Source organism: Polyodon spathula, chromosome 7 (assembly GCF_017654505.1).
Source record: "Polyodon spathula isolate WHYD16114869_AA chromosome 7, ASM1765450v1, whole genome shotgun sequence".
Taxonomy (NCBI): domain Eukaryota; kingdom Metazoa; phylum Chordata; class Actinopteri; order Acipenseriformes; family Polyodontidae; genus Polyodon; species Polyodon spathula.
Window position 1 is genome coordinate 56,391,165 of NC_054540.1, and position 27,530 is coordinate 56,418,694.

Below are 27,530 nucleotides of genomic sequence, written 5' to 3' on the forward strand. Positions count from 1 at the left end.
TATAGAAAATGGCTATTATTCCCCACAAACTTTGCTTTTGTGACCAGGACAGTGATATTTCAAAATATCACTATTTCCAATGGGAAAAAGGGCAAATGTGTGTCTTTTCTTTCACATAAAGTCAGAAAAAAAACAACATATGAATCCAAATTAACATGTATTTATACTAAAGTAATACAAAAATGACTACAAAAGATTTAGAAGTGAGTAGTTTTTCGAGATTTACGATTATACTGTATTTACAAATCCCCACAGTACTACAGTAAAAAGTAGTGTATATATATATATATATATATATATATATATATATATATATATATATATATATATATATATATATATATTTTAATTTAATATTTGCAAACACTATCAAACTTTTTACTGCTGAACATTTTCATAAATTAAAAAAAACAGCATTGAATTTATTATTTTAAAATGGGTCTTGGGTGGTGATCTGTGAGGCATCACACTTTTTCAAATTCTTTTAAGTCCATCGATTCAAAGTGAATGCAAACTAGACTGAGTTGGTGGATACCTATAGTGTTAAGTTTGGTAGTCCCTATAGTTTGCTTTTCTATGCAGTTCTTTGATCTTGGCATAGTGCAAATCATAGGCATTTAACAAAAGTTTGCCGAATTTTAACACATTGTTATTCGTTGGCTTGAGGGTGATTTACTGAGTTTGGAGCTGTTTTCCAGTGGTCTGATATTTTTCAATACTTTGTGTACTTTGTCTCTTTTCATAATACCTGCAAATATGTGGCTTTGAAGTCCATACCAAGAGCATTCTTTACGTTACATTTGTAAATCCTGAAGTTCAATAGCACTGGGTTCTGGATGACCAGAGTCCCCTAAGGTGTCATGTGAATGCCACCCTGAGTGGCAAAGCGGTTGCTAGGCACAAGCGTGGTGTGACCTGGAAAAGTCCAAGATATATCTGGCTTCGGTATGCCGAAAGCAACGCAACTCAGCTGCACAGGGGAGCCCCTGTTAACCCTTGTGATGGATGGAGGAGCATTGTTGATACGGGGAGGATACGCTGTTACTGTAACCGGGATTGACACCGATGCAGTGCCAAACTCATTGATGGCTTTGCAAGAGTAGGCCCCCCTATCCGAGGTGAGAGTCTCACGAAGCTGGAGAGTGCCGTTGATTAAATAGGATGCCCGTCCGATAACCTGTGGCTTGTCTATTACCAGGCCGTTGGCTAAAGTCCAGTAGATAGTGGGCTGAGGCCAGCCCTCAACAGAGCAGTGAAGGTTCAGGTTTTCCCCGTATGAAACCCTCACCTGCCCTGGTGTCCAGTGCAGCTTCGGTTTCCTCCCTGGCTCCAAGATGAAACGTTTTTCTGCCTGTCCAGCAGTATTTCTTGCAATGCATCGATATGCCCCTGCATTGGTTGAGACAGAGCTCAGTATTTGTAGCGTCCCATTGCCCTTGACATGAAGGAACCTCAAGAGCCTGGTGCCTGGTGCCAGCAGGGTGCCATTGGGCAACACCCATGTGATCTGTGGAGCAGGTTTACCATGTGTAGTACAATCTAGGTTGATGGCCTTGCCTCCTGGTTTGAGGATAACTGCTTCGTTTTGAGGCAATTTGAAGCTGGGCCTTCCTGCTGTAGCTATCACCTCTAGTTCAACTTCCAGCCTTGCTTCTCCCATCTTGTTGCGTGCCATACATAGAAACTGACCTGCATCAGACCTTCTGAGGCCCCTCAGCTCTAAACTACCATTCCTGTGAACCTGAAATCTACCACCAAAGTAGGGTGTTGTCCAGCTGACCTGTGGCTCAGGCAAACCCTCCGCATTGCAGGCCAACATCGTTGTCTGATAGGAAACTGCTGTTGCCTTTATGGTACTGTTTCCTGCTTGTCCGTTGATCTGAGGTTGTTTGCCTTCAACCTCCAGCTTCACATTCTTTATGTCGTCTCCCTCTGTGTTTCGTGCGACGCAAGCGTATGTCCCGCGGTCTGCAACACCCAACTGCCTGATAACCAAAGTGCCATCTCCAAGTACCTGGTATCTGGTGTTGGAGACTGTGATTATGTCATTTCTTGGGGACAACCCTATGATTGTCGGGGCCGGCTCCCCAGTGGCCTCGCATTTCATGTAAGCAGGCTCCCCGATTCTGCCCCACAGCACTGTCTGTTCCTTGAATAAGATGCTGGGAGAGTCTGGGACCAGCCTGACGCTGACTCTCATCTCAACCTTCCCCAGCTTGTTCTCTGCGTAGCAGGTGTAGTCTCCCTCATCTCTCGTGCCCATCTTCTTCAGGAAGAGAGTCCCATTTCTGATGACGTAGCGACGGGAACGCACCCCGCTGTCGTCTGACTGGAGTGCGTTGTTGATCATGGTCCCGTCCGGGAGGCTCCAGGTCACCTCTGGGTCTGGAAGCCCCGAAGCCACGCAGTCCACTTGAAAGTTTCCCCCGTAAGACACACTCTTCTGAGCTCCTCCCGTGTGCTCGATTTTGGGTGGTTTCATCAACACCTCCAGCTGGAAGAGGGCCATGTCCTCATCGGTGAGGCTCCTGGACATGCAGAGGTAATCGCCGCTATCTCGCTCTGTTACCGACTGGATCCTTAGCGTGCCATTGGGGGAGGCTGTGGTTTGTCTCTCTGTGCTGAAATAGAAAAAATACTTTTTTTTTGCTTGAACCCATTTGTAATACAAAAGAGACCCATCAACATCAATTCTATAACATACAAAAAGTATAAAAGAAAAATAAAATCCAGTTTGTATGTTCTCATCCAGTTCATAGATGTTGCTTTTGGAAGTGCATGACTTGTGGACACTGTCTTTACATTAATTATGGTTCTCTGAAACTCGTCATGCTGTAGACAAGGAAAGCAATGGCCAACAGAGTGCAATTGTGTGGCTGACTTATAAAAGACTTCTTTAACTCATTTACCCTGTCTTTAAATTTTAGAAAATAAAAATGATCTGGTGCAAAAACTGTTAATTAAAAAAAAATAAATTAAACCATAGTAATAATACGATTAATATGATTTTACCTGATGAGATAATCCACCAGTTGTTTGGATGGGAGTTTCCAAAATGCTCCATGCTGTGTGTCCTCAGACACGGGGCAGTGCAGGTAGACGGTGGTCCGGTACATGGCTGTCACTCTGTGCTGCTGTGTACTTGGGGATGCTGGTTTCATGTTTGACATGCAGGTGCACCAATCGCTTGCTGCTGCCCACTGTGTTTGTGGCAGAACACTCATACACTCCCGAATCGGATGGAGAAACGTTCATCACAAAGAGCATCCCGTTGGGGAAAACAAAAAGTCTTCTGCCTAAGAACTGAGAGGGCTTTATCTGCACCCCTCCAGGAAGGGTCCGCTTCTGGAGGGGCTTGGGCTCCCCCCTGGCTGTGCAGTGGATGTAGACGCTACAGCCAACAGTCAGTGCTACGTTCTCTGAGGCCTCTTCGTTGATAGAGGGAGGCAGAGCTGCTACATGGAGGTGGTACATCACAGTGTCAGCACCAGCTGCGTTGCTGGCAATGCACTTGTAGTCACCCTTACTGGAAAAATTGGCTGCTTGTAGCCTTAGCGTGCCATTGGGAAGGAGCGCTCCTCTAGTGTCAACAGGCCCGGAACTGCGTACAAATGTCCTGTCTGAAAGAATCCAGGAGATTTGTGCCTGGGGTTTGCCCTCTGCAATGCACTCCAGGTCAACAGAACGTCCTATTTAGACCGAAACATCCTTCAAAGTTGGGGTTTTTATCCTGGGAGGCTGTGTCAGAACCGCAAGAGTAATTACCATCCGGTCTGACCCGAATTTATTCTGTGCCGTGCAGAGGTACTGCCCTCGGTCTTGCAGCTGTAGATTTTTAATTACAAATGTACCATTTTGTAAAACTTCGAATCTCTGACCATGACTTGTGCTAGCTTGCATAGTAGCACCTGTCCAAATAAAGGTTAAAAGTTAAAAATCAGTCAGTAAGTAATATCTGCAAGCAATAATTTCCATCAAATTAGTCAGTTTCACTTCTGGCAGGTCAGAAGAACAAAGGTCATTGGGTTAGAGAGAGGCCTCACAGAGACCCTCTCCAAGGATTCCTTCATCAAAGGGGTTCCAATCCCAACATTGCCGCAGGAACTTTTAGCAGCGAAGGGGCCTCTGTTTGAGAAACTTGGAGGCCAATGAAAGTCTCTCTCTATGGTGCCAAGACCTGACATAATGATTAAAAGTCAGTCTGGTATAATTTACATTAACCCATGCGTACCCAGCTACAGAGCAAGGCAAGGTACTTGTTGCTTAAAGTATCTTGGTTTTAAGTTCCCTGTAAAGTTTCTCTCAATTCAGTTTCCCAGTAGATGGATCTAAGATCCCCCTGCCCCCAATACCTAGTTTTCTTTATTAATTTGTGAAATTTCCAAGCACTTCTGTACTATTTTTTCTTTTTGAAATATAACAGCACTATGGCAGCAGGGGTCTCCAATCCTGGCCCTGGAGGGCTGGTGTCCCTCCTGGTTTTTGTTCCAATTGTACCCTAAATTACATAATTGGACCAATTACGTGCTTATTAGAAGCTTAATTGGTCCAATTGATTAATTTAGGGTACAGTTGAAACAAAAACAAGGAGGGACACCGGCCCTCCAGGACCAGTACTGGAGACCCCTGGTCTACAGTAATACATTTATTAGGCCTGAGAATCTGTGGTCTTAGATCCTGTAGTACAAATTCTTGAATAGCACTTTTTTCAACAACAAAAAAACACAACCTTAACTAGACACAGCTGAGTATGAACTACAATCAAGCTGTTTTGTAAGCTATTAACAAATAGCTCATTCTAAAAAGATGAAAATAGAAGCGCCTACCTGTGGATACCTTGGTCCAGGATAATGAGGGTGGTGGGTCTCCTGAAGCCTTGCATGGCAGAAACACATTTGTCTCTGCCAGTGCTGGCACACTGACTGTATTCACAGAATGGATTCTCGGCTTTATTCCTTTGCCCATCAGATTCGGGAACAGCAGTGCAGTGCTGGATTTTCTTGGTAGCCAGTGGTTGTAGTGCCAGCGACCACCAAATAAAACACTTGGGGTAGAGGAAGGCTGGCTTGTGGTAAAAGGTAGAGATGGGTATACTGGGGTCACTGGCCTGTAATGCTTTGGAGAGGCCGGGGATGGTCGAGGGTGCAAGCTGGGCTGGTGGGCGACGCTTCTGCCTGCCTGCACAGGATGGTGGGGGTCAACAGAGGGATGCCTGTATTGGTTCCACAGTCTGGATTCTCCAGCTCTGCTTTCGGTGGAGCTTTTTGGAGGATGAACGGTTGAGTACAGAGCTTGTATTTCAGTTAGGGAAGCTGTCACAGGGACAAAGGCAGTTGGTTTGGCAGTCACCCCTGTGATTTCTGGATGGTTAGTAACCACAGAGTCTCTGGTGTCAAAGTGGTGGAAAGGCCAAGCCCTGTTGGGGTGTGATGGGTAACGCAGAGAGTAGTGATTTGAGGGCCAGGCTGGGGGCCTGCTATTAGCGGCCCAGGGTAAAGTGGTGATGGAAGGGTGATGGAAACCTGCCATGGGGTATTTACGAGAGGACTGGGGACTGTTCCCCTGTACAACTGGATTCAGGGGGTTTTCTGATTTGCTTCTCAAAGAACCTTCATGCCCTTTAATTATTTTTGACTGAGTTTCCCTTTGAAGGCTGCTTGAGTCCTGGAAGGCCTGTCCTCCATTTACAGCTTTCTCAGATGCCTCAGTGGATTTCCTTGAACTTGACAATGTTAAAGATGTATACTTTGGCTTTTGAGAATTTCCTGCAGGAAACGTGGTATTAGGTTTTGGGGGAAGGGGGGTAGACTCAGATTTTGCTAAAGGAGGGAACAGTGTAGACTGTGAAGGAAAAGACACTGGAATATATGAAGGTGGAGGTTTGATGTTTGTTTTCTGGGCCGGAGGCTGCATCATAACAGGGGGCAAAGCTTTTGTTATTTCAAACCTTGGCTGTTCTGTAGCCCTCCACTGTTTTTCAATGTGTGTCTGAGGGGTAGTACCTCTTTTTTCACTCCTGGTGGATTGGTGGAAAATTATCCTGGTAGAAGATGTTTCAGGTGGAAAGATTTGGAGCTTTGTCTCTTTGGAAAACCAAACAATTTTCCCTACGTTGTTGGCTGAGGGCAACATATTATTGTCATTCTTGCCATGTAAGATATCGTTTACTGGCTTGTGGTGTTCCCTCATAGGCGATTGGGTGGTCTGGAGTCTGTAGTTTGAAGAGGCAGTAAAGCTACTGCCCTTTCCTGTTGATTCAATAGCTTTAGGGGTCTTGGTGGCAGCCAACTGCAGGCCATGATGTGCTCCAGAAAATGCATCATGTGGGCCAGAATTTTTGTCCTTTTCATTTTTGGAGGTGGGTGATGATGCAGCTTTTGCTTCTTTTGTTTTGGTTGGGAGGTGGTCTGTTTGAACTATAGTAGCGTTCCTGCTGGGGATTTTGGTCTCAACCCAAAAGATACAGTGGGACTTGAATTGGTTTGTATACTTCCAACTCTGCTTGAGCTGTTTTTTTTCAGATCTGTGATTTCTCCTGTCTGCTTTCTGTTATTTGAAGCAGGGTGAATTCTGACCATTGGTGTAAAGCTACTTTGTGTCGAGAAAGAGGAACGTGGCAGTGGTTTCTGAGAAGATGCAATTGAACGATATCTGCGCTGAAAGGGTCTTCGGCGTCTCTGTTGAGGCGTCCGGCCAACAGGCTTTCCTTCCGCGGTGACTCTAGTTTTTTGGCCTTCCTGCATTTTGTTGTCTGGCTTCAGAGCCTGTGCCTTCCATTGTGCACCAGGTGTTGGCCCTGGGCTGTTTGAATGGGTTGAGGGAAACACGTTTTGACTGGGCGTTACTGACATCGTTTTAGTCAGACCTGGTTCTATGTACTGAGGAGACGTTGCTGTCTCAGGAATCTGCATTGGGAGTAATGTTGGAGTTGGCTGTAAGGGTTCAAATTCATCTTCTACAGATGCAGACTCTTTTTCAGTGTATCCAGGTGGCATTGGCACCTCTTGAGTTATAGTGTTTTCATATATTTCAGGAATGGCAAAAGTTGTCTCAGCAGGGAGCTTAGCATGAGCTTTGGCCAGTAACTGAGCCCAGCGTTTGGGGTCAATGTCTTTTACTGACAGGTTTGTTCTCCTCTTGCCCTCCCATGACTTCCTTCCTTGCTGGTCTTGACTAGTAGACCCCTTTTGGACTGCACCTGGAGGCCTCCTGGTGGTCTTGTCAGAGATCACATGGGTTTCCACCCTGCCACTCTGCGGTTCCTCTCCACCTGACCCCCGTTCCTCCTCCTCTGTTATCTGGTACCTCTGGTAGGACATTCTGACTGTTGACTCATTACCGTGCCCAACTAGCTGGGATGGACCTGAATTCACTTTCTCTTTGATTACGACAAGATGGGAAAGAATGTCCACCCCATAAAGGTTGTTGGCCAAGCAGCTGTATTCCCCAGCGTCCTCTTGGGAAGCCTTTGTGATGATCAGGGTCCCATTCTGCTAAACATACCTTCTATTGCTTTGGGTCAATGGTAATAAGATTATATTTTGAGGGAGGAACCAGCTGATATTGTTGGGGGGAGGCGAGGAGACAGTGCAGGGAAGAGTTAGAGAGTCACCACTGTATAAAGACATTTCTTTGCCATTTACGCTCTCTGGGCTGAGCAGTAGTTCCCTCACAGTTAACCTGAAAGGCACCAAATCGACTTCATCCTCACTCTGGGCAAGGCAATAGTAAACCCCTGAGTCTGAAACATCCACAGGCTTTATAAATAAATGGCCATTTTTAGATACCACCAGATGGTTGTGAGAAGCATTGGCTCTCAACAAATCTGGAAGGATCCACTCAAATTTAACTTTCCCAGAACTCATCACTTCGCATCCCGGAGTTACCCTGGTTCCGTCCAAAACAGCCTTCACCCTCCCCTCAGGCCCTCTTCGTATCATGACCCAGGCAGTGGGGACAGAGTTGTGCTCCTCCCAGCTGCTGAAGCTGTGTGAGATATGGGTGGTGTAATTCAGGACCAGCTTCGTAGTGGTGGTTTTCCTTCTGTTCAGCTGGACGCTCACATTGGGCTGCAACAGCCAGGCTGGCTCTGCTTGCAGGTGTCCCTTGAGCTCTGTAAAATAGGGGGTATATTCACTTGGTACCTGCCTGTACTGGAAGGTGGTTTGGGATGCATTCTGTAACATCTGACCCCGTTGTAGTATAGCAGGGCTCTCGTAGTAATAGGCGATGAGCCTCCACAGCCTTTGAAGCTCATCCTTCTCAATCTCGCATTCAAGCAAGGCTTGCAAGCTTACATTGACTGCCAGCTCTCCCTGCTCACCTAGGTGCTCCCAGACCACCAGTGCTCCTTCATTTGGGAGCTTGACTTTGCAGCCAACGTGCGCCACGTTTCCCTGGTTATCCGACAGGACAAAGGTGAGTTGGCCCAATGGGGGCAGAAAGTCTTGAGCGGACAAGAGTTCAGGATCTGAGTCCTCCCAGGCATTCTCACTCTGCTTCAGCAGAGACTGGATCTCTGGTTTATCGCAGGAGAATTTTTCAAGGGAATGTTGGAAGACTTGACTGCCGTTGAGGGATTGAGGAGAGAAACACAAGGCGCAGCTCTCTGACTCTCGCTCTTTCTTGTACTTTATCACCCCTGCGAGAAAGAAAATATTGTGCTAAATTAGTTGAAATATGTAAACTGTACACTGATTTTCTGGTGCTAGATTCTTGATTTCACAAATTTTGGAACTGGGATGGGATTATGGTTTAAAGACACATTTCCCCACCCCTCTTCCAGATTACCAGTCATACCATCAGACTTCCTGTTCCACTCCAGCAGCCACTGCAGCTGACAGTCACAGGTCCAGGGGTTGCCATGGAGATGGAGCACCTCCAGGTCTCCCAAGGGCTGCAGAGCTCCAGCCAGAAAGAACTGCAGCCGATTGTTGGAGAGGTAGAGGTGGCGGAGGGAAGAACCCCAGAAGCGCCCGAGAAAGGAGAGCGTCACAAAGGTGTGGAAGGTGTGGAATAAGAAGGTCTATTTGTTGTGGGCATATTTTAGGTCTGATACACTGTGTATTTCAATATGATCAGACCTCAAACATGCCCACGCTTCTTATTTATCCAGTCCATTCACATATTTGACGAATTCATTTGTTATAGGCTAATTAATGCTAAATGTGTAGTATCAGCCTCATGTCATCGTTATTTCTATTTACCCCAATACCTTATCTATTAATCAAGACACATTTACTGCAGTTAAATATCATGAACCACATGAAGTCCATGTCTATGACCTCCAGACCTGCACAGATTAGTGCAGCACACAAAAGGACTGTCTTGCTTGCTTTGCATGAGTAAGAGCTCTGTGTCCTACCCCAGGTTGATGCGCTGGGTGTCTTGGGGGAGACTGGGTGGCACGGAGGTGAGGTGGCGGAAGGTGCAATGCACTTCATTGGGACTAGGGCAGCTGCAGGACTGGGGGCAGGCATGCAGGGCGAGGGGCAACCCAAACAGAAGGGCAAGGCCAGCCAGGGCCCAGGACGGAGCGATGCCCTGCGGTGACATCTCCCTGCTCCATACACTAAATCATCCGCCCTGGTCAAAGAGGGAATAGGTTGGTTAATGGTTTAAACTTCATGTATTAATAGACTGTGATCATTACCACATGCCTACAAATAACACAAATTGAAAGAATAAAGTACAAAACTAATTCATGTTGAACATCACAAGCTGACCGTTTAACTACTTCTATACGGCAGGTTGGTGTGGTGTATTGGACTAAACGGATATGTGAAGCAGCTGTGGTTTAACCTGATTGGCAGGGTAATGACATCTAAATAGTAGAGTGAATGTTACCTGCTGCTCTGTATTTAAATGTTATTTTAAATAAATCGGTTACTTTTTCTTTAATTGAAACCTGACCTGGACTTTAGAATGCAATACACACAAGTCTGCATTAACCTTTACTCAGCGTTTGGAGACATGTTAAAAACTTGCTGTTACTTGCTATTGAGTTTGAGCTCTCGATAACAATTGACAGCATTTACAAATTAATGTGTTTCATAGAAGATAATATCAGTTTTATAATAATATATAATAATAATAATAATAATAATAAATAATAATAATAATAATAATAATAATAATAATAATAATAAAAACTAACTACTAGTTTGGATTTTAGTCCATTCCCAATACAGGAAAGGTGAATGAGAATGGAATAGTAAAAACAGGGAAAGGAAAAGTGACAGAGGGAGGGAGTGAACATGGATTTGTCCGCCAGCCTGCCTGCTTCACGCTGTGTGTCATTACAAGATATCAGTGTAATGTAGTTATGAATATGGCAGCGTGCCATGGCTCCCACAGGCCACTGTATCAGGCTAGTGGCTGCTCATTTATATAATAGATTTAATCCCTCAAGATGAGCCCCTGTCAGTAATGCAGTGAGGGGGCTATTTAATCTGAGGGTGGTAACAGCTGCAGTACTGTCTGTTTAAACAGTTTACTAATCATTCTGCTCTCCTGCCTGGGGTAGTAGGCGGTCTAGCCTCCTTCCCCAATTCCCCTCCCCATCTGTGGCTGTGAAGGAGTTCAGAGGTCATGTAGCTGTCAGGTCTGTGCTCTTTGTCCATGATGGCTTAGCTGCCACTGTGACTCTCTGTTTAACCCTTTCTAGCCTGCTGTAAGGAATGACGCCCTTCCCTACAGTCGCTAACAGCTAACATCATTATCACAAGCCAGCAGCTAGTGCTGTTGAAAAGTACCTGTTAATACCCTGTCTTCTTATGGCACAGAACATGTTTGCACAGACAGGTTTAGTTTGTGCTGCTTTTGTCTTTCTTCCTATCTGGTTAGCTGATTTCTGCTGGAATCCATGTTATATATATATATAATATATATATATATATATATATATATATATATATATATATATATATACCTTTTTCGGAGGAGAGTCTCATGGATAATGGTTTACCGCTGTCTTGTAAATCTGTGTGGGAACTAAGTTCTACATCTACTCTGATCTTCATTGCACTTTCTGCAGTGCGACACGAAATGTTGACTGGCTGTGAAGTTAAGAGTTAAATTGTTGCATCCTCATGCTGGGGCACTCACTAGTAAACTCCCCTGCAACTTTGAAACAAAACGGCATGGCCAGGCCAGGTGCAGGGCAAGCCAATTAGCACCACTACGCTTGATCACACCCTTGATATCTTGAATGTGACTGGGCAGCGCTTTTAAAACCAGTACTTCACAACACTAACTTAACACTGCAATGATCACAGGCACACACAATTCTGTAATTATTGCAAAGCATAGGCAAATACTGTAAAACGCAGTAAAATGGGACAGAATAAACACTTTTACCATAGAGTGACTTGTCAAAAAAACCTGCAAAATTCATGCCTCAGGTTTCAACACAACACGCTGTAAAAGTGAGTCACTGTAATGCTGCCTAACCATCTCTTCTCTTCTAGCTTTATACTGAATTCTTTAGATTTTTGTTACAGGCTTCTTAATATGATGCTGCCACTCTGTTGAAGTTTACCTGGGAGCTATATATATATATATATATATATATATATATATATATATATATATATATAATGTGTGAAGTGTGTAAGTGCATCTAAATAAATATTTTCTTTTTTTTTCAGAGCAAAAACTAAAATAAGTTATTTACCCCTACACCTATAGACAATAAAAAGTATGCAATATCATATGTTATATGTTCTTAATTTCTTACCTGAAAACTCTGGAAGCAAAATGTAATTTGCGACACCAGAAAACACCATGAAATTCCCCTTCCAGAACTTGATTCCAGGTAATTCTGTCCTAGAAGAGTTTTCTCCCCCTTCAAGGCCCTCCTTTGCAGTGTTCCCTCCTGGTGGCTGAGGAGCCAGGGCTCCTGCTTGGTGTAAAGTGAGAGGTGCAGAGGGGGAGCTCAGCCCTGGCTAGTCTGCTGGAGCAGTTCCTCCTCCTCCTCCTCCTCCTCCTCCTCCTCCTCCTCTTCTCCACACCTGGATTTGTATTTAGGCTCGTGCCTCGTCTCTCCCTCTGTGAGCGCTGTGCTGGATGAAGGAGGAATGTGTGTCTCTGGCAGCAGTACAAGGCACACACACTCACTCTCACTCCCAGGTGCTGCCTCTCTTGTGATTGTCTCTTGCCTCCTTCCTGTCTTTACTGTTGTTTTTGTTTCTTCCTCCCTCCCTCCCTCACTGTCTGCCTGTCTGTCTCCCTCTCTCTTTTTTAACTGTTCTGTAACTCCTGATCACTGCCTCACTTTCTCATTTACATTTCTATCTGAAAAGAAAAGTATTTTTTTCGTTAACAAAGTTATGATGTGTGTGTGTGTGTGTGTGTTTGTGTGTCCTACCTTCCCTCACTCACTCACTGAGAGGTACAGAAGTCTTCCTTTATTTCAGTAAATTCAACCTCAATACCCCTCTACCCCAGCTCTACAAAACCACTGAGCCGGTTGATTTCCAATTAGGTGTGCATCCCCTATAAAAACAATCCAATTGGTAAATCAGCTGTGGAGAGAACATGCTCTTCACCAGGACCTGCAGTGGTTTAGGATTATAGTGCCACAGCTTTTCTTGACCCGTGCAATTGCAGTAGCAGCTCTGAACATCAACCTGCTTGTTACTCTCCCCATCAGGGTTATATCTGTCTGATCAGTTTTATTGTCAGGGATATGCAGCTTTTATATATTGCAGAATATATATCGGGGAGGGCATTTGGATAACAACAATGCATGGCAGCAGGTGTGTCCACCCCTGCATGTATAATTGACAGTATTTATTAGAAGTTATTTATGAAGGATTTTTCCACTGAGATGCAAGCATCTCATTCACAGAGAGCGCTCATCTTCACACAAAACCTGGGCTGCTCATCCAGCTGATTAAATATTTCAGCGAGGTCTTGTATAAATTCATTTTTCTTTAACTCATTAAGACTGGAACATGTTCCCAGATTAAAGAACTAGAATCCACTGATGAAATTCCTGTGGAATATTCACCCCTAACAGGGCATCTTAATGACATCAAATTTCAAGCTGTTTAGATTAATAGACTCTGTCCCTCTTACTCCCTGTTCTTTTTCCAATTTCACAGATTCTGGGCCTTTCTCTATCTCATAGATTCCTTGTCTCCGCTTTCCCAATCTCACAGATTCTGGGGCTCCCCTTTCCCTATGTCACAGATTCTGGGGCTCCCCTTTCTCTATCTCATAGATTCCTTGTCTCCCCTTAACCAATCTCACAGATTCTGGGGCTCCTCTTTTCCTATATCACAGATTCTGGGGCTCCACTTTCCCTATCTCACAGATACCAGAAACTGCACAATTGTCAGAAACTGGCCAGTAGTCTGCAGGACTACCTCACAGAGGGCAGGCAGGCAGCCCTCACCAAGACACATCCCAGCCCCTGGAGCTGCACTTTAGAGGTATGGCTGTCAATGAGTCGCTGATGAACAGTATCGCTTCCCCTGTTCCTGCTCCCACATGTTCTTCTCTCATTTGCCATTCGGGAGATGAGAAGAAGCTGAACACAAAATAGTAAAAATGTTCTGCCCCAAAATTGGCAGGCCCTTCATGTTCTTGTCTATGCACATCAATAGATTTGTGATAGATGAAAGTACTTAATTAAATAATAAAAATATTTATACTGTATATGATTTATGTCTTTATTTATCCCTGTAGTGACAATATTTTGGACGGTATTGTTAAGGTCTAGAACTCTTTCCTCGGGCAGTGACTGTTTGCTAAATCCCAAGCCTTTAAAGTTGGTTAAAAAAAAAGTATTTCAATGCTCCTGCTTTTATCTTCAAATTGCTTGTGTTGTTTAACCTCTTCAGATCTTGTGACTGTGATAGAATGTGTGTGTGTGTGTGTGTGTGTGTCTGTGTCTGTGTGTGTGTGTGTGTGTGTGTGTGTGTGTGTGTGTGTGTGTGTGTGTGTGTGTGTGTGTGTGTGTGTGTGTGTGTTTGTGTGTGTGTGTTAGTGTGTGTGTGTGTGTGTGTGTGTGTGTGTGTGTGTGTGTGTGTGTGTGTGTGTGTGTGTGTGTGTGTGTTAGTGTCTGTGTGTGTGTCAGTGTGTGTGTGTGTGTGTGTGTGTGTGTGCGCGTGACACTTAGGGGTATTGCCTTCTTTTTAAATTACAATTGATATCCTTTTCTGTAGTTCCATTGCTTATAAAACCTTTGAAATGTCTAGATCTGCATTCCATTCTACAATCAAATAATGACATGCTGGAGCCCAGCATCTGAGAGATGTCAAGAAGGGGAGTCTATCTGTTATATATGTTACAGCCTCTGAATTATGGAATCAGGTAGCTTTCTGCATGAGGAGAAGCCTCTTTATGTCTCATCTGAGCGGAAGGTAGACTGGACCAGAGCAGGACTTTAATAGATGGTCTCCAGGGAGCACAAGGTCAGAGGAGCAGTCTTGTGGATGAGGAGTTACCGGTAGCAAGGTCCAGTGTTGTTTGTTAACACTAAAGAGGTCACTGCAATACTTTGAAGCATAACAATGTAAACCTTCTCTCACCTCAGTTTCAGCTAAGGACTCAAATGCAGAGAACAAGGGGGCGCTCTACCTAACGTTTTCCAGCTGTGTCTCTTCTTGCAAAGTGGAGCGCACCCAACGTGACCTGCTCTCAATCTATAAATGACAGTTCTGCTCACAGCAGGAGAGTACTCAGGGCTGAAGGCAGGAAGCCTGTTGTCTGTGCAGCCCTGCCTCTTAGCACATGGAGCTGGGTCAGCCATTGGGCTCATATCTGTAACTGGGTGTGATTAAGCTTGCTCGCCACTCACTTTACTTGTGCCAGGCTTAAGAGCAGCATGGTAACAGAGAGATCTGGAGGAGAATCATTTATGAATTTCATAACGATCCCCACGTATTATTCTATTTTTAAGCCCCAGATGATTTTCAATCTTGTTTTCTCTCTCCCTCCTTATTTTGTTTTGGCTTGGCTATCCTCCCCTCTCCTCTCCTCTCCTTTCCTCTCCTCTCCTCTCCTCTCCTCTCCTCTCCTCTCTCCTCCTGGTCTACTCTTACTGGTTCCTCAGGTGTTTATCAAACCCTGCTGTCGCTCCAGACTACACCACTGTTTCTCCTTGCCTCTCCTTTCTTCACCATGCTTCACTATGCTTTTTCTACGACATGCTGCAGTAAACACATTTCTAGCGGACAGAGCAGCTTGTCTGAGTACAGACCATGCCCTGCGTGCTGAGATAAGTGCAGCTGATCCTGTAGGTGTTGCCAAGTACAATGCCTCATTGACTCCAAGTGAAAGCCATGAAGGCATTAAAGAAAATACATTTATAATCTAACATCTGCTGCCAGATTGTATTAGCATTACATAATAACACTATTTATGAGCATGAAGCCTGGCGTTATCATTCCCCTTCATTTCAAGTGATCTGGGATTGAGACAGAGTGAGGGAGCATGACAATACTCCACTATGATGTGGGGGCATTATCATACTGATCAGGGAGTCCTGTCAATCTACATGGGGGTGGGGGGTTACTAAGAGAGACTGTCCTAGCAAGACTGGATGACAGGATGTGGGCTCGACAGGTGAACTAAACTAGAAAAAAAGCTTTATAAATACCAAAAAAAAATTGAATGTTAGAGCAGATAGAGGTACTCTTTCTTTAAAAGCGATATTACTGTACCTTACATGCCTATGTCGAATATATTACAGTCCATAGGTTTGCCCTTTTACTTCACGTTAAAATGTTACCTTGGTAACTTGGTGCTGTGTACATGGAGACGCTTGGTTGTTTTTTGTTAAAGATTTGAATAGTCTTTTCCTGTTGCTTATCATTCTTATCTTCTTATGGCATGGAGGCTCCTAGGCACTGCTGCAGACATGTACTCTATCACTTAAAATAACAGCCCACCCTGATAATGCCACACACAGACAGTAGATATTATTATCACTGTGACACTGTAAAATACGCACCTCATAATGAAGGATTAGGGTTAGGATTAGAGGCTGGGCTGGAATCCCATATGAATTAGAGTGGAAACCATCTTCAGCTTTTCATTAAAGAACCCACAGCCTGAGATCTGCAGAGGAGGAACCTGTGTAATTTATACTCACTCCACAAAGACACTCTTATCTAAAGTGTTAGCTCTTTATGACATTCCTGTGAAAACAAATGAGACCGGCTGCGTTTTGATAATTATATCCTGCATGAAATTGAACCAGCTGGCGGTGTGCAGGTAACCATAAATATCTGGTTACTTACCCAGCTAAACCCATGTAAATATTGACTGAAACAGTAAAGGACAGGGGTCTAAAGATGAGCAGTGATGGTCAAAACATGAAATGTTTACTATGTAAGTTGTTTTACCTTTTAATGGGACTGTTATATAGGGTTGCCACCTCTGAGGTACAAGAACGGGACCTCTGAACAGAGGGGGGTGTTTAAAGTGCAAAATCTCTCTCTCTCTCCTGTATTCATACAATAGGAAACACTGGCAATGTTATCACTGTTGTAATGACAACCAATTCATATTGTGAGTCTGTTGCAGGAATATTGTACCTGATTTGTCTGACTTGTGCTCAGTTTATGGTGCTGGCATTTTGAAGGCATATTGAAGGCATATAGAGATAAACATGTATATTGCTACATTCTTTTTTATGAAAATCAATGTACTAAAAGATACTATCGTTTTAGTTTCTTTTAGTATTTCTTAATTCAGCACTATTGAGTGTTAAATAGTTATGGAAGATAATAGATGTGTATTGAATCTGTGTAGAATCTGTATAGAATCCTAAGTAAAAAATGTTTTCCTCATTTAAAGTCATTTCCAACTTTGCATCCATTACTTAGTATTTGATAGACACAGGAACAAATAAGAAAGTGACGCAACAGACAAGTTCATTTCTGAAATACACCCTGTGGTAGTTCCATTAAAGGTGAGAAATAAAATAATAACAAAAACTTCAATAGCAAATATGTCATTTTTGGCCTTGACATTGTGCGCAACCGAGATCAATACGGTTTAACGAGTCATGCGACGGATTATTCCCTCTCACAGTCTGTGCTCTTATCAGTCCTTCACCACAAGCACAGAAATAAAAAAGCAGAAGGTTTCTATAATAAAAAATTGCCTTTCCAGCACTCTGCTATCAGAGCGGAGACAGAGCGGGGGGGGTCAATTAAGAAACAAACAAAAAAAGAGACTCTGCAAAATGATAAATGTTCTCGACCACTCCAGGTACCAAAACAAAATGCAAATATTCATCTCTGCACAGAGACCCTGCAACTGGCAGCTACAGGATTGTGTGGCTCGTTTCGAATTCCTGCACCTCCCTGATAAAATTTTACTGTGGAGCTGGCACACCTCTATACAATCCATAATGTTTTATTCTAATGCTCACTTACTATGGACCCCTAGATTCAAATTGTTTCCTCAACTCTGAGTCTATCATATCGGGAATGTATTAACTAACCATTAACAAACATGGAAGCACAACCTTTAATGAGAATTCTTATGTTAAATCAATCAGGACATTCTTGCAAGATTAACTCAGATGCCAGCGGGGTACATTGTGCTGAATAACCACGATAGGACTGAAGCATTAACCCCAGTAAAGTGAGTATTGTACCAGCATCCACTGCCTGCAGGTAAACATCTTAGATTGAACCCGAGTGGGGCTGAGACCCTGCATCGCAGGATACAGGGAGAGAGTTCCTTACTTGAGAGAGAGGGGCGGGGCATCACCTGATAGCCAGGCCAGATGTTGGACAGAGAATACATTAGGATAGCTTTTATATTCAGCACACATGTCTGGAGGTCACATGAGATTAATGCTTTTTCACTGAATGTTTCCTGTTCAGCCTTTCTCCTTAAACGCTCCATATTTGTGCCATCTCTCGCTCTCCTTTTCTCCAGGCTAGATTCATGGAAAGTGGATTTCTTTGATATTTATCCATGATTATTCCTGCTGCTCAGTGCCTGTCAGCACTGCCAGTGAATTATTGAGTCTTTTTCTAAAGAAAGGGAGGGAGGCAGTGTGACTCTAGTGGTTAGATCAGTGAATAGGAGGGAGGCAGTGGGACTCCAGTAGTTAGATCAGTGAATAAGAGAGAGGCAGAGGGAGTCCAGTAGTTAGATCAGTGAATAGGAGGGAGGCAGTGTGGTCTTGATCATAAACAACACATCTTAGTTTTGGCAGTATTGTTAAGCATTTTAATATAATTATGTTGATAGAAGACCACACAAGGATTACCTAAGTAAGTCTGTTGTGTGTTCCTGTGCGGGTAAGCGTCCTCGAACATATTCAGGAATAGTGAGTCAGGTTCTCATAAGCAGCTGCAGAAATCTGACCACTGTGCACCTCATTAACTGTAGTAATTAATCTGATATGAATGGAACGCTCCTGAATAGTATCTCTATAGTCTCAAGCCACTTCTATCCTCTCATGTGACTGTGTAACTTGAAATTTCCAGCATGAACTCCAATTAAAGCACAATACCACACTGCATCTTAGCAATACCACTTCCTTCCAGTCTCTCAGTTTTTAAATACACAACCCCAGCCCTCACCTCCTACAAACTGCCCCTTTATACTGTTAAGTCATAGTGCCTCCCAGTCTGTTAACTATGCTAATGCAAGCAACACTGATTTCTTTGATTACAGTGACCTCTGCTGGAGCATAAACAATAGATACATGTCAAAACCCGGTAAATTAGCAGGCATCTGTCTTTAATGTATTGCAGATTTGTAATATCGAGTTACTACATTATTATTATTATTATTATTATTATTATTATTATTATTATTATTATTATTATTAATAATCCTTGCTTGGTTTTATTCTACTGTACAATAGTATGCTATTATTATCACTGCATGCTAGTATTTAGCTCTGAACTCAAGTACTCTAACCAGTGTTGAAAGCTGCATTGAGTAAATGTGTCTCTATCTCTATGCATAGTGCTTAATATAACGGTGCATCACAACTGCAGTGTTTTTCTAAAGAGATCTGTGCTGTTCTTGGTAGTGGCTATTGCTTTGAACAAAAACATGGCACACAACAACCGCTGGTTTGTATTTGTTGTACCAGTAACTAAAAAAGCATCATCCAGATTTGTATAATTATCTTAAGGAATTCGTTATATATGGGTCTATTTAAAGCACAAAAACACTGCATTTAAACATGTTATCTCAACAACAGGGAAACATTTATTAGAGTTTTTTTTTTATAGAATCTCATGCATTAGCCATTTGTTTCTTTATTTTCAATTTACTTTAACTGGGATAACAAGAAGTCTCTTTTACAGGGAGGTTCCTGGGGCCAAGCTACTACACCACAAAACAAGAGATAGAAATCCGAAAATCCCCATTCAACAAACTGCTTAGTTTTACTAGAGCTGTTATACATTGTTATTGATACACCTTTATCCAAATTTTTAATAGATAGAAATCCGAAATTTATTCTCATAATGTGTTATATATCAAAATATCCAATATATATATATATATATATATATATATATATATATATATATATATATATATATATATATATATACCGGTATTTGATCTTTGGTCAAACCTAGGGGATGATAGTCTTAAATAACTTCACACTCTGAATCTTCACGACATATTAACTATAAATTTTGCAAGGACACACGACACCTATTGACAGCTCAAAATTTTTGGCCTGTGAAATGTAAAACCAGAGCCGTCCAGTTTTTGCTTATTTTGTGTCTCTGACAATATGGATCCAAGATCAATCCTGGGAGCCAACTTGACAGCAAACCTCTGCATGCATCGTGACACACCGGGAAAGAAAGCAGATGGCAGAGTCTGTATCAAGAGGATGCAGTCCTGGGGCTATGATAGTTAACAAGCAAAGCAGCCTGTTAAATGTGAATGCATTTATGAAAGATCTGGCCACACTACCAGTGCTGGTCTTGTATGCAGCACAGACACTATTACCAGCTCTGCTTTCCTTAACAAGTCTGCAGAGAGCTGCAGGAAGAAGTGCTGAAGAACAAAAGACACTTCCTTGTTGAAGGAACAAAGGTGCAGAACTACCCATGATACCAGAGAGGCTGGCAGTATTTAGATTAGTGGAGTGGAATAGACCCCCAAATGTCTTTCAGACTTTATTAAAAATGATGCTTATCTGAATGTACCCTGTAAAATGATTGGTTAGCTGATCCATTCAAATGACTGCTGAGTGACTGACTGCTAGAAACAAATCACAGTTTTACTTCAGTCTTGCAGTCTTCCTGGCTGACATTATGTGGTTTGTGACATGCAGCAATAGCATGGACCATTTCGTTTCTGGGCTTGATCAGTGCAAAGGGCTTCCAGCATAGCCACTTTAGACACTGAACCCGAAGCTCTTTATTCATACAGCATAATATAATGGGACTGGTAAACACTGGCAGATCAATCAAGAATTCGGCAGCAGTTTCAAAACACTTGCTCTCGTCAGTGATGAAGGGGAGCACTCCTTCTGCAGGAACAATGGGGAAAGGGAGATCAGTGAATAGGCAAACACCAGGGCAGTGCTTTCATCTCAAAATACATCAATTAACAATTCACATAAGGGAATAACAAGAGTCACATTGCAGAGCAGTTTGAGCCATTCCAGGTTTTCCGGCGAGCCTTGACTGGAAATTACTTGTACAAATGGTGTGGTGTATCTTATTAAGCTCATACTGAAAGCTGGGACGGCTCACACTGCTATTGCATGCAACGAGAGTCTTAAGTTACACATTGAATAACACCATGCAGCGGGGGTTCCTGCTAGAATAATTGCGAGCAACCTGATATTAAATTCTTAAGGGTGCAACATGAAGCTCAATAGGAAATCACATGCTAATGTAATTACAACTAATACAAAAAACATAAGACAGATGGATGTATGAAAAAAAGTATGTTAATACTGTCTTACCTGGGGTATGCGCAGCTAAAGTGATCAGAAAAATAGCAGAAAATATTTTGGTGAGCCTAATGTTAGTATCTTGGTTTCTGTTTGTGAGCCGAGCGCTCTTAAACACAGTGTGCAGGATGTGGATGTAGAAGTAAATGGTCAAGGGGAGAAACACGCTGAGCTTCATCAGCATTCGAATCTTCATGGTTTTGTCATTGAGGCTGGTGAAACAGGTCTGGTTAACGCTGTCGTAATGGCCATTCTTCAAGCCAAGAAGATGCTCGGATAGCTCTTCGATGAACACGGGCAAAAGTGGAGAAAGCAGTTCAAAAGCTACAAACAGCTTGTGGTTAATGATTTTCCAGCCACACACGATAACGGTGTAGATGGAGAATGAAATAAAGGACACGTAACAGAAGGAGAGGGTGCTGGTGATTTGCTTTATGTTGACCATTATTTCACAAAACGTCACACCCAGTCTCCACATCCTGTGGCTGTGCCAGTCAATCATCAGCGGCCACAGTGACATATTGATGATGTTGCAGATGGTGCTTCCAAGGATGAACCCCATAATGTTCTTCTTGATCTTCTTTTCTTTGCCCCGCAAGCACCTCATGACCAAAATAAAAATGAGTGTATTAATGCACAGTCCTGGAAGCAGCAATATGCACCTTAAAGAAGTAGAGAAGTCAAAATAGATGTTGACATTACAGTAGTAGGTGGAGTTTTGATCCATGTCTGAAGAAGAGAGGTGCACACCAAGAAAACTGCAGACTGGCTGCTACAAACTAGTTTGCAGACTGAAGATGCATCCACAGGGCTGTACGCTGAGATACATCCCCAGGTCTGCTGTTGAAGCCGCTGTTCAGAAGATATCAAGGCAGTGTTAACAGCTAATGGTCAACCTGAATCACGTTGGACAAGACTACGTTAATCACCTGGCTTAAACCCATCCAAATCCTGTGTGGGTTAAACATGTTTACGTGTTCCCAGCCTTTCCTTCCCTGTGGAATAAATTACTAGGGTCTTATTTTTTAATCCTTTCATTTGACCAACTACCTTCATTAGGAAGAACATGAGCTGTGTCAGAGATCTCGTGATGTGAAAGCTACGTCAGACAAACCTTTGCTTACTTTGCACTTACTGTAAACTATACTGTATTATATATTAATCTTGCATTGTAACTTTGTATTGACCTGTGACACCTGTAAGACGCCTTGGATAAATAAACAAATAAATAAATAACTAATCTCTCTCCTCTAGAAAAGTTTCACAAATATTACATTTTTATTCATTAAAAAAAAGACAAAACATTATTTAAATATTTCCCTGATATTTTAAGTAGAAGAATCTAAAACAGCTAAACTATATTATTTGTAAATTGCTGTACCTGCAACTTTGCAAGAGAATCAGTGCATATGTCCAGTATTTATTATGTTTTATTGAACGTCATCTTGCTGAATACAGGTGGTCATATTTGCATGCTAATGTCCCAGAGCAGGATTTGATATTTAAGGCTAACCTAAGTATGCTCCATGAGGGTACACAATGCTTGTTGAATCCTATTTTTCATCTAATTAAGCTGCTCATGAATTTCACATCTTTAACTAGCCTTTACTTCCTTTACAGCTTGAAATGTGTAAATCTCTCTAATGAGCTTGTGAGCCCGTTTGCACTGGTTTATTTAATTAGCAAAGTCACCCCTCCTGTGTATCCCCCCCCCCCCCCCCCCCCATGAAAAATAATGCACATGGCAGACTGCTCGACAACTTGTGACAAGAGCTTGAACAATTTCCAACTTTTTTTTGCAAGAGAAACAGCTGCGATCTTCGCCGTTTGTTTGCATGTCATTTTGTAGTGATGAGGTGCACTTGTGGAAATCACAATTCAAACCGTGTCAATGATATGACGGTGGTTCTTGAAAGATTGAATAAACCAATCAGTGTGCCTCAAGACACTCTTGTAATGACATATTTGAAAAGACTGAATAAACCATTTTAATTTAATTTGGATGATGATGAGCTATCAGGTTCCAAAACAATACGAATCACTATCAGTACCAAGAAGATGATCTTTTAAGCGAAGTTCTGTTCCTTTAGGTGGAGCATTTACAAAGGGAAAAATCTGATTCACCACAAGGGTGTTCTCTTAGGAGGTGTTCCTATATGCAGAGACGGCTGTATTGTTAAATTGTTCAAATGTACAGGCAAGTAGCTTAAGGTATTATTTTTAATTGTTTTTTGGAAATTAGCCCTGTTGTTCGAATCGATAGCCCCCTTTTTTGAAAATGATACCACTTTATTGTAAAGGCTGGTATTACTTTGAGGCCAATACCCTGGAAATGCTTCTATCAATCCTAACATAGCAGTGACATGTTTGATTGGCACAGGACTAGAGATTTTACAGACGGTCACGAGATCCTCTAAAAACCTCAGAGAAAATGATCAGTGATAAAAAGAAATGGAGGGTTCGCACGAGACTAATTTCACCGATGGTGGTAAATGGGGATTTTCAGTCCTGTGCATATTGAATTTTAGTCATCTATTGTTAGAAATCTTTAGTGCTCACATTTCAGCTAATACTCCAGCCAAACAGTTCACTTGGCATAGTGCGTTACAAAGACAAAACAACTTACCTAAGTACAGGTGCTAGAAAAATACCTCAATCCACTGCACACTTTCTAGAGCAACTTGTCTGAACTCAGAGCCTGTCTATGGCTAATTCCTCATATTCCACTAAGATTAGTGTGCCAGGGCTCTGCTATCAATGGTTATCGCTCTCACTGCACATCGTTACAAAGTGTATGAAGGACAGTTAAAACACTGAGCACTATGTGGAGGAGCTAATCAAATCTGAATGCCTGAGGCTTCAGTGTTGTGCTTGTCACGTCCCTTTTGTGCTATAAGTCATTAGATCCTTTTGCATAGAAGGCCTCGGTTGCAAGGGTGTGCGGTTCTTTGATGGACCCAGATTTAGTTAAAATGTGTTTGCCCATTGACGATGGGAATGAGAATGCAGAGATGGGAGCCCAGCTAACAAAACTGAAGTGTTTGCAGGTATCAGGCTTTTAAACACTGTCCCAGCTACTGGAAGCATGCTGATCTTTGGGAAACAAACTGAACATTTGTGAAACTGCAACAAATATTGTAATGACTGTAATGTGTTTTAAAGAATATACAACTGGTAGAAAGTATTATTGCAGATCTGTGTAAGTCCTGTTGTGGTCTTTACAGAACCAGCCTGAGCTGAGTCTGGCGCAGAGTTCGAATCCTGCTGGGAACGTGCTGATTTCTTACACATGAATTGGATGACCTAAACGAACATGTATTGATTTAAATAATATGATATATATGCTTAGTCAATAATCAGAGCAATACTGCATGTACCCTGTTTCAAATAGGACTGTATACTTGGTAGAAAATGTTAAGCAGCTGTTATGTGCAGTCTGTGAAAAAGCATGCAGAGAAAGGTGGGGCTGAACAGCTCTTGGCAGACCCTGATCAGAAGTAGGGAACTCTTTCATTTAGGTTCCACACACCTTGGTAGCTAACTTTCTGGAGAAAGCTGCTGAGCTGAGTAAAAAAGGAAAAACATACTTTGAAATAAATATATACATGTTCTGTTAGTGTAGATGTTTAAAGTAGAAAAACAATAAAAATCTTGTAATGCAAAAACTAAAAAGACTTAGAAAATTAGTGTACAGGGTAACAGGTAAAAAGAGCAGAAATAATCAAGTCTCTAATTTAAAGAAAGGAGTGAGTCTGACGGGCTCTGATTTAAAAGCAAGTATTCTAAAGTGATGAAAACAGAATAATTGAATCAACAATTTAAAGTCTTAGAACTGCTGCTATATTTCTGGGAGCTAAAGAAAAGCTGATTAAATGACGGGGCAGTCATGCATCTTATTTGAAAAAAAAGTATTAAGACTTGATCTAAAAGGAGCCCCTGAGTTAGAAGTAAACCTTTTAATTAGATTACAATAATACAGCTATTAGAATGCTGTATTTAACAGAAGCAAGACAATACAATAAAAATAGTACAAACTGTAACTCTAACAGTAAAGTTACTAAAGGAATACAAGCTAATGTTGTAACCTTGATTCTCACCTGCTTGTGGTACAGACAGCGTTGAAGATGACTCATTGGTTTTGGCTGATGAAGCTGGGATTTTTTCTGATGATCAGTGATTTAACAGCCAAGATCCTCTCTATAATGAGCAATCTTGTTACTATTAATGAACAGAAATACCTTTCGGATAACAGGAGATAGGAGTTCATCTTACAAATAATCATTTTCTATATATAACTGAAATTAATTAGAACCTGGCAGGAAGAGATGGGATTGGAAAGTGTAGGACTTGTTAATACGTTGAGTTAGATGTTGGTTTGAAATAATGAGTATTGGAAAATGCTTACAATAGTGTTTCATTCTAATCAACCCTAAAATTGGCAAAAAGCAAAGGATGTCTTAAAAACCTGCTTTGACTGGATTTTGTTTGAACAGTGAAGAAGTCAGACTTCAGTCACTATAACACTATACCATCGTAATATGTTAACAGTGGCCTGTATTTAGATTAAGAGATTTATCAATAAAAATAAAATAATATTACCATTTCTAGGAGCAACTGTTATACTGAAGTAACTTAATTAGAAATACATCTTATAATGCCATTTAAAGTTAAACTGTTGAAAGAACATAGTAAAAGTTTATTATAACAGAAGCAAGGTGTTGACAATATTGTAAATATATTGTTAAGACACATTTGAAATAATGTAAATTTAATTAAATCAATTTAAAAAATAGTTCAATTTCTCCAACTAAACAAGAAGTATCTTTTAGACATTGCAATATCAATTAAACCAAATTATAGACATGTTTCATTTATATCAAGTTTTTATTACAGTAAAAAACAGAGGTAAGTATTTGCAGAAAAAGCTGTAGAGTTTGAACGTGAAATATATAATTGTTGGTCTGTGGTTTTTCTGTAGATGTTTGTCTCAGACACACAGGAAGGGCATTAGCCCACATGGAAGGGCATTAGACCTTCAAATAAGGCTTAGTCTTTGGCACCTCTTAAAAGCGGGATTTGCCAACCTTGAATGATAACCAACAGAAGGTGCTTTAAGAAAGACAGGAGTATGTATATCCTTATATTACAAGAAAATAATGAGAGCTTAGTTATAAAAATTAGGATGTATGCTTTTTTGTATAATCAAAAGATACCGGTCCAGACGTCTCTTGAATCAGCCAAAAAATGACTTCATGCAGTGAATTTGGAAAGTGCTTACAGTGGAGTTTCATATTAATTAAAACACAGGCCTTGGCAAGTAAACAAGGTGTGTGGAAACCTGCTTGTGCAGGGGAATTTATAGAACCCAAGAGAAAGATCAAGCTTATACAAGTTAATATAAGCCTATTATATTTGACATGTTTCATTATAGCTTACATTTAAATGGAAATAACTGAACTGACCACTGAATGCTTATTCAAAGGCTTGTGATAAACCCCTACTGAAAAGGTGATGAGATCTGTTACTCAGAAGGTATATAGTAGGCTCAGGTTAATATAACAGTTGATGTCAAATATATAAAACAACATCTCTTTTTATACACATATAAACTTGTATCGTATTGCATTATATTGTAGCAGGGATCCTGTGAACTTTGTTTCACCTGACTTTTTGGAGAAAGGAGGGGTTAGAGATCCTTCTAGAAAATATCATTAACAAAGATGGGAACTGTCAAGGCAGACTGATGATCAGATTTAATTGGGACTACTGATGTATTCAGTGGAGAGAAAATCCTATAAAAACCAAGGCAAAACCCCAGTCAAGTATCACTCGACTTGTTAACTACAGGCTGTGTGGTCCATACTCTGAAGGCCCCTGAAAAACTGACTGCTGTTTGGTTGAAGTCAAGTCTCTGCATTTTGAAGAGAGTTCTCATTTTTCAATATATCCTACACTAATACTGGAAGGTAAGCATATATTTAAATTTAATATCTCTTTTATATTGAAATTATGTTTTAATCTTAAGAGAGTGACACACACACACACACACACACACACACACACACACACACACACACACACACATATGCTGCAGCAACGCCAAGCCATAATGAAAAGCAAAGAAACTCTTTAATCAATATCAGACCGCTAGTAAATTTTAAAGCTTATTGGCGTTTTAGCTTTTTAATGTTATGGTGTTTTGAGGCTTAATGTTGTTGCAGTGTATAACTAATGTGCTATCCTAGCTGGATGCTTACTAGATTGCAGGAATACATGGCGGGCCTTATTATTAGGGATTTTACCCCAGTTCTAATTTACCCCCGAAGCAGCATCAAATAAATAATATCCTATTGCAGTTTTTTATTCTTTTAAAATAGACAGTGCAAGCTTAGCACAGACAGGGTAACACACTTGGTGACTATGGCTCTACATTCCACATTTTGAATGTGTGCTAACCAAGGGTTTAAGTCAGTTTTTATTAACATTAGTCCCTTTATCGCTGCTTTTTTCTTGTGTTGAAGTATTTATTTATTTTTTTACCTTATTTGGTGGTAACATTTTACATTACGTGTGTCTAATTACTGTGTATTTACATAGTACTTACTTAGTAGATGCATGT

General features: G+C 41.6%; 1 protein-coding gene across 1 annotated transcript; it reads right to left on the bottom strand.

Moving 5' to 3' along the window:
- Positions 1–452: 452 nt before the first annotated feature.
- On the bottom strand, positions 453–21,518 carry LOC121317883 (matrix-remodeling-associated protein 5-like). Its single transcript, XM_041253978.1, is given in 8 exon segments — positions 453–2,621; positions 3,013–3,150; positions 3,152–3,908; positions 4,827–6,546; positions 6,846–8,641; positions 8,800–9,025; positions 20,409–20,482; positions 20,924–21,518. Coding segments are annotated over 8 exon segments (7,188 nt in total). The 3' UTR covers positions 453–739.
- Positions 21,519–27,530: the final 6,012 nt, after the last annotated feature.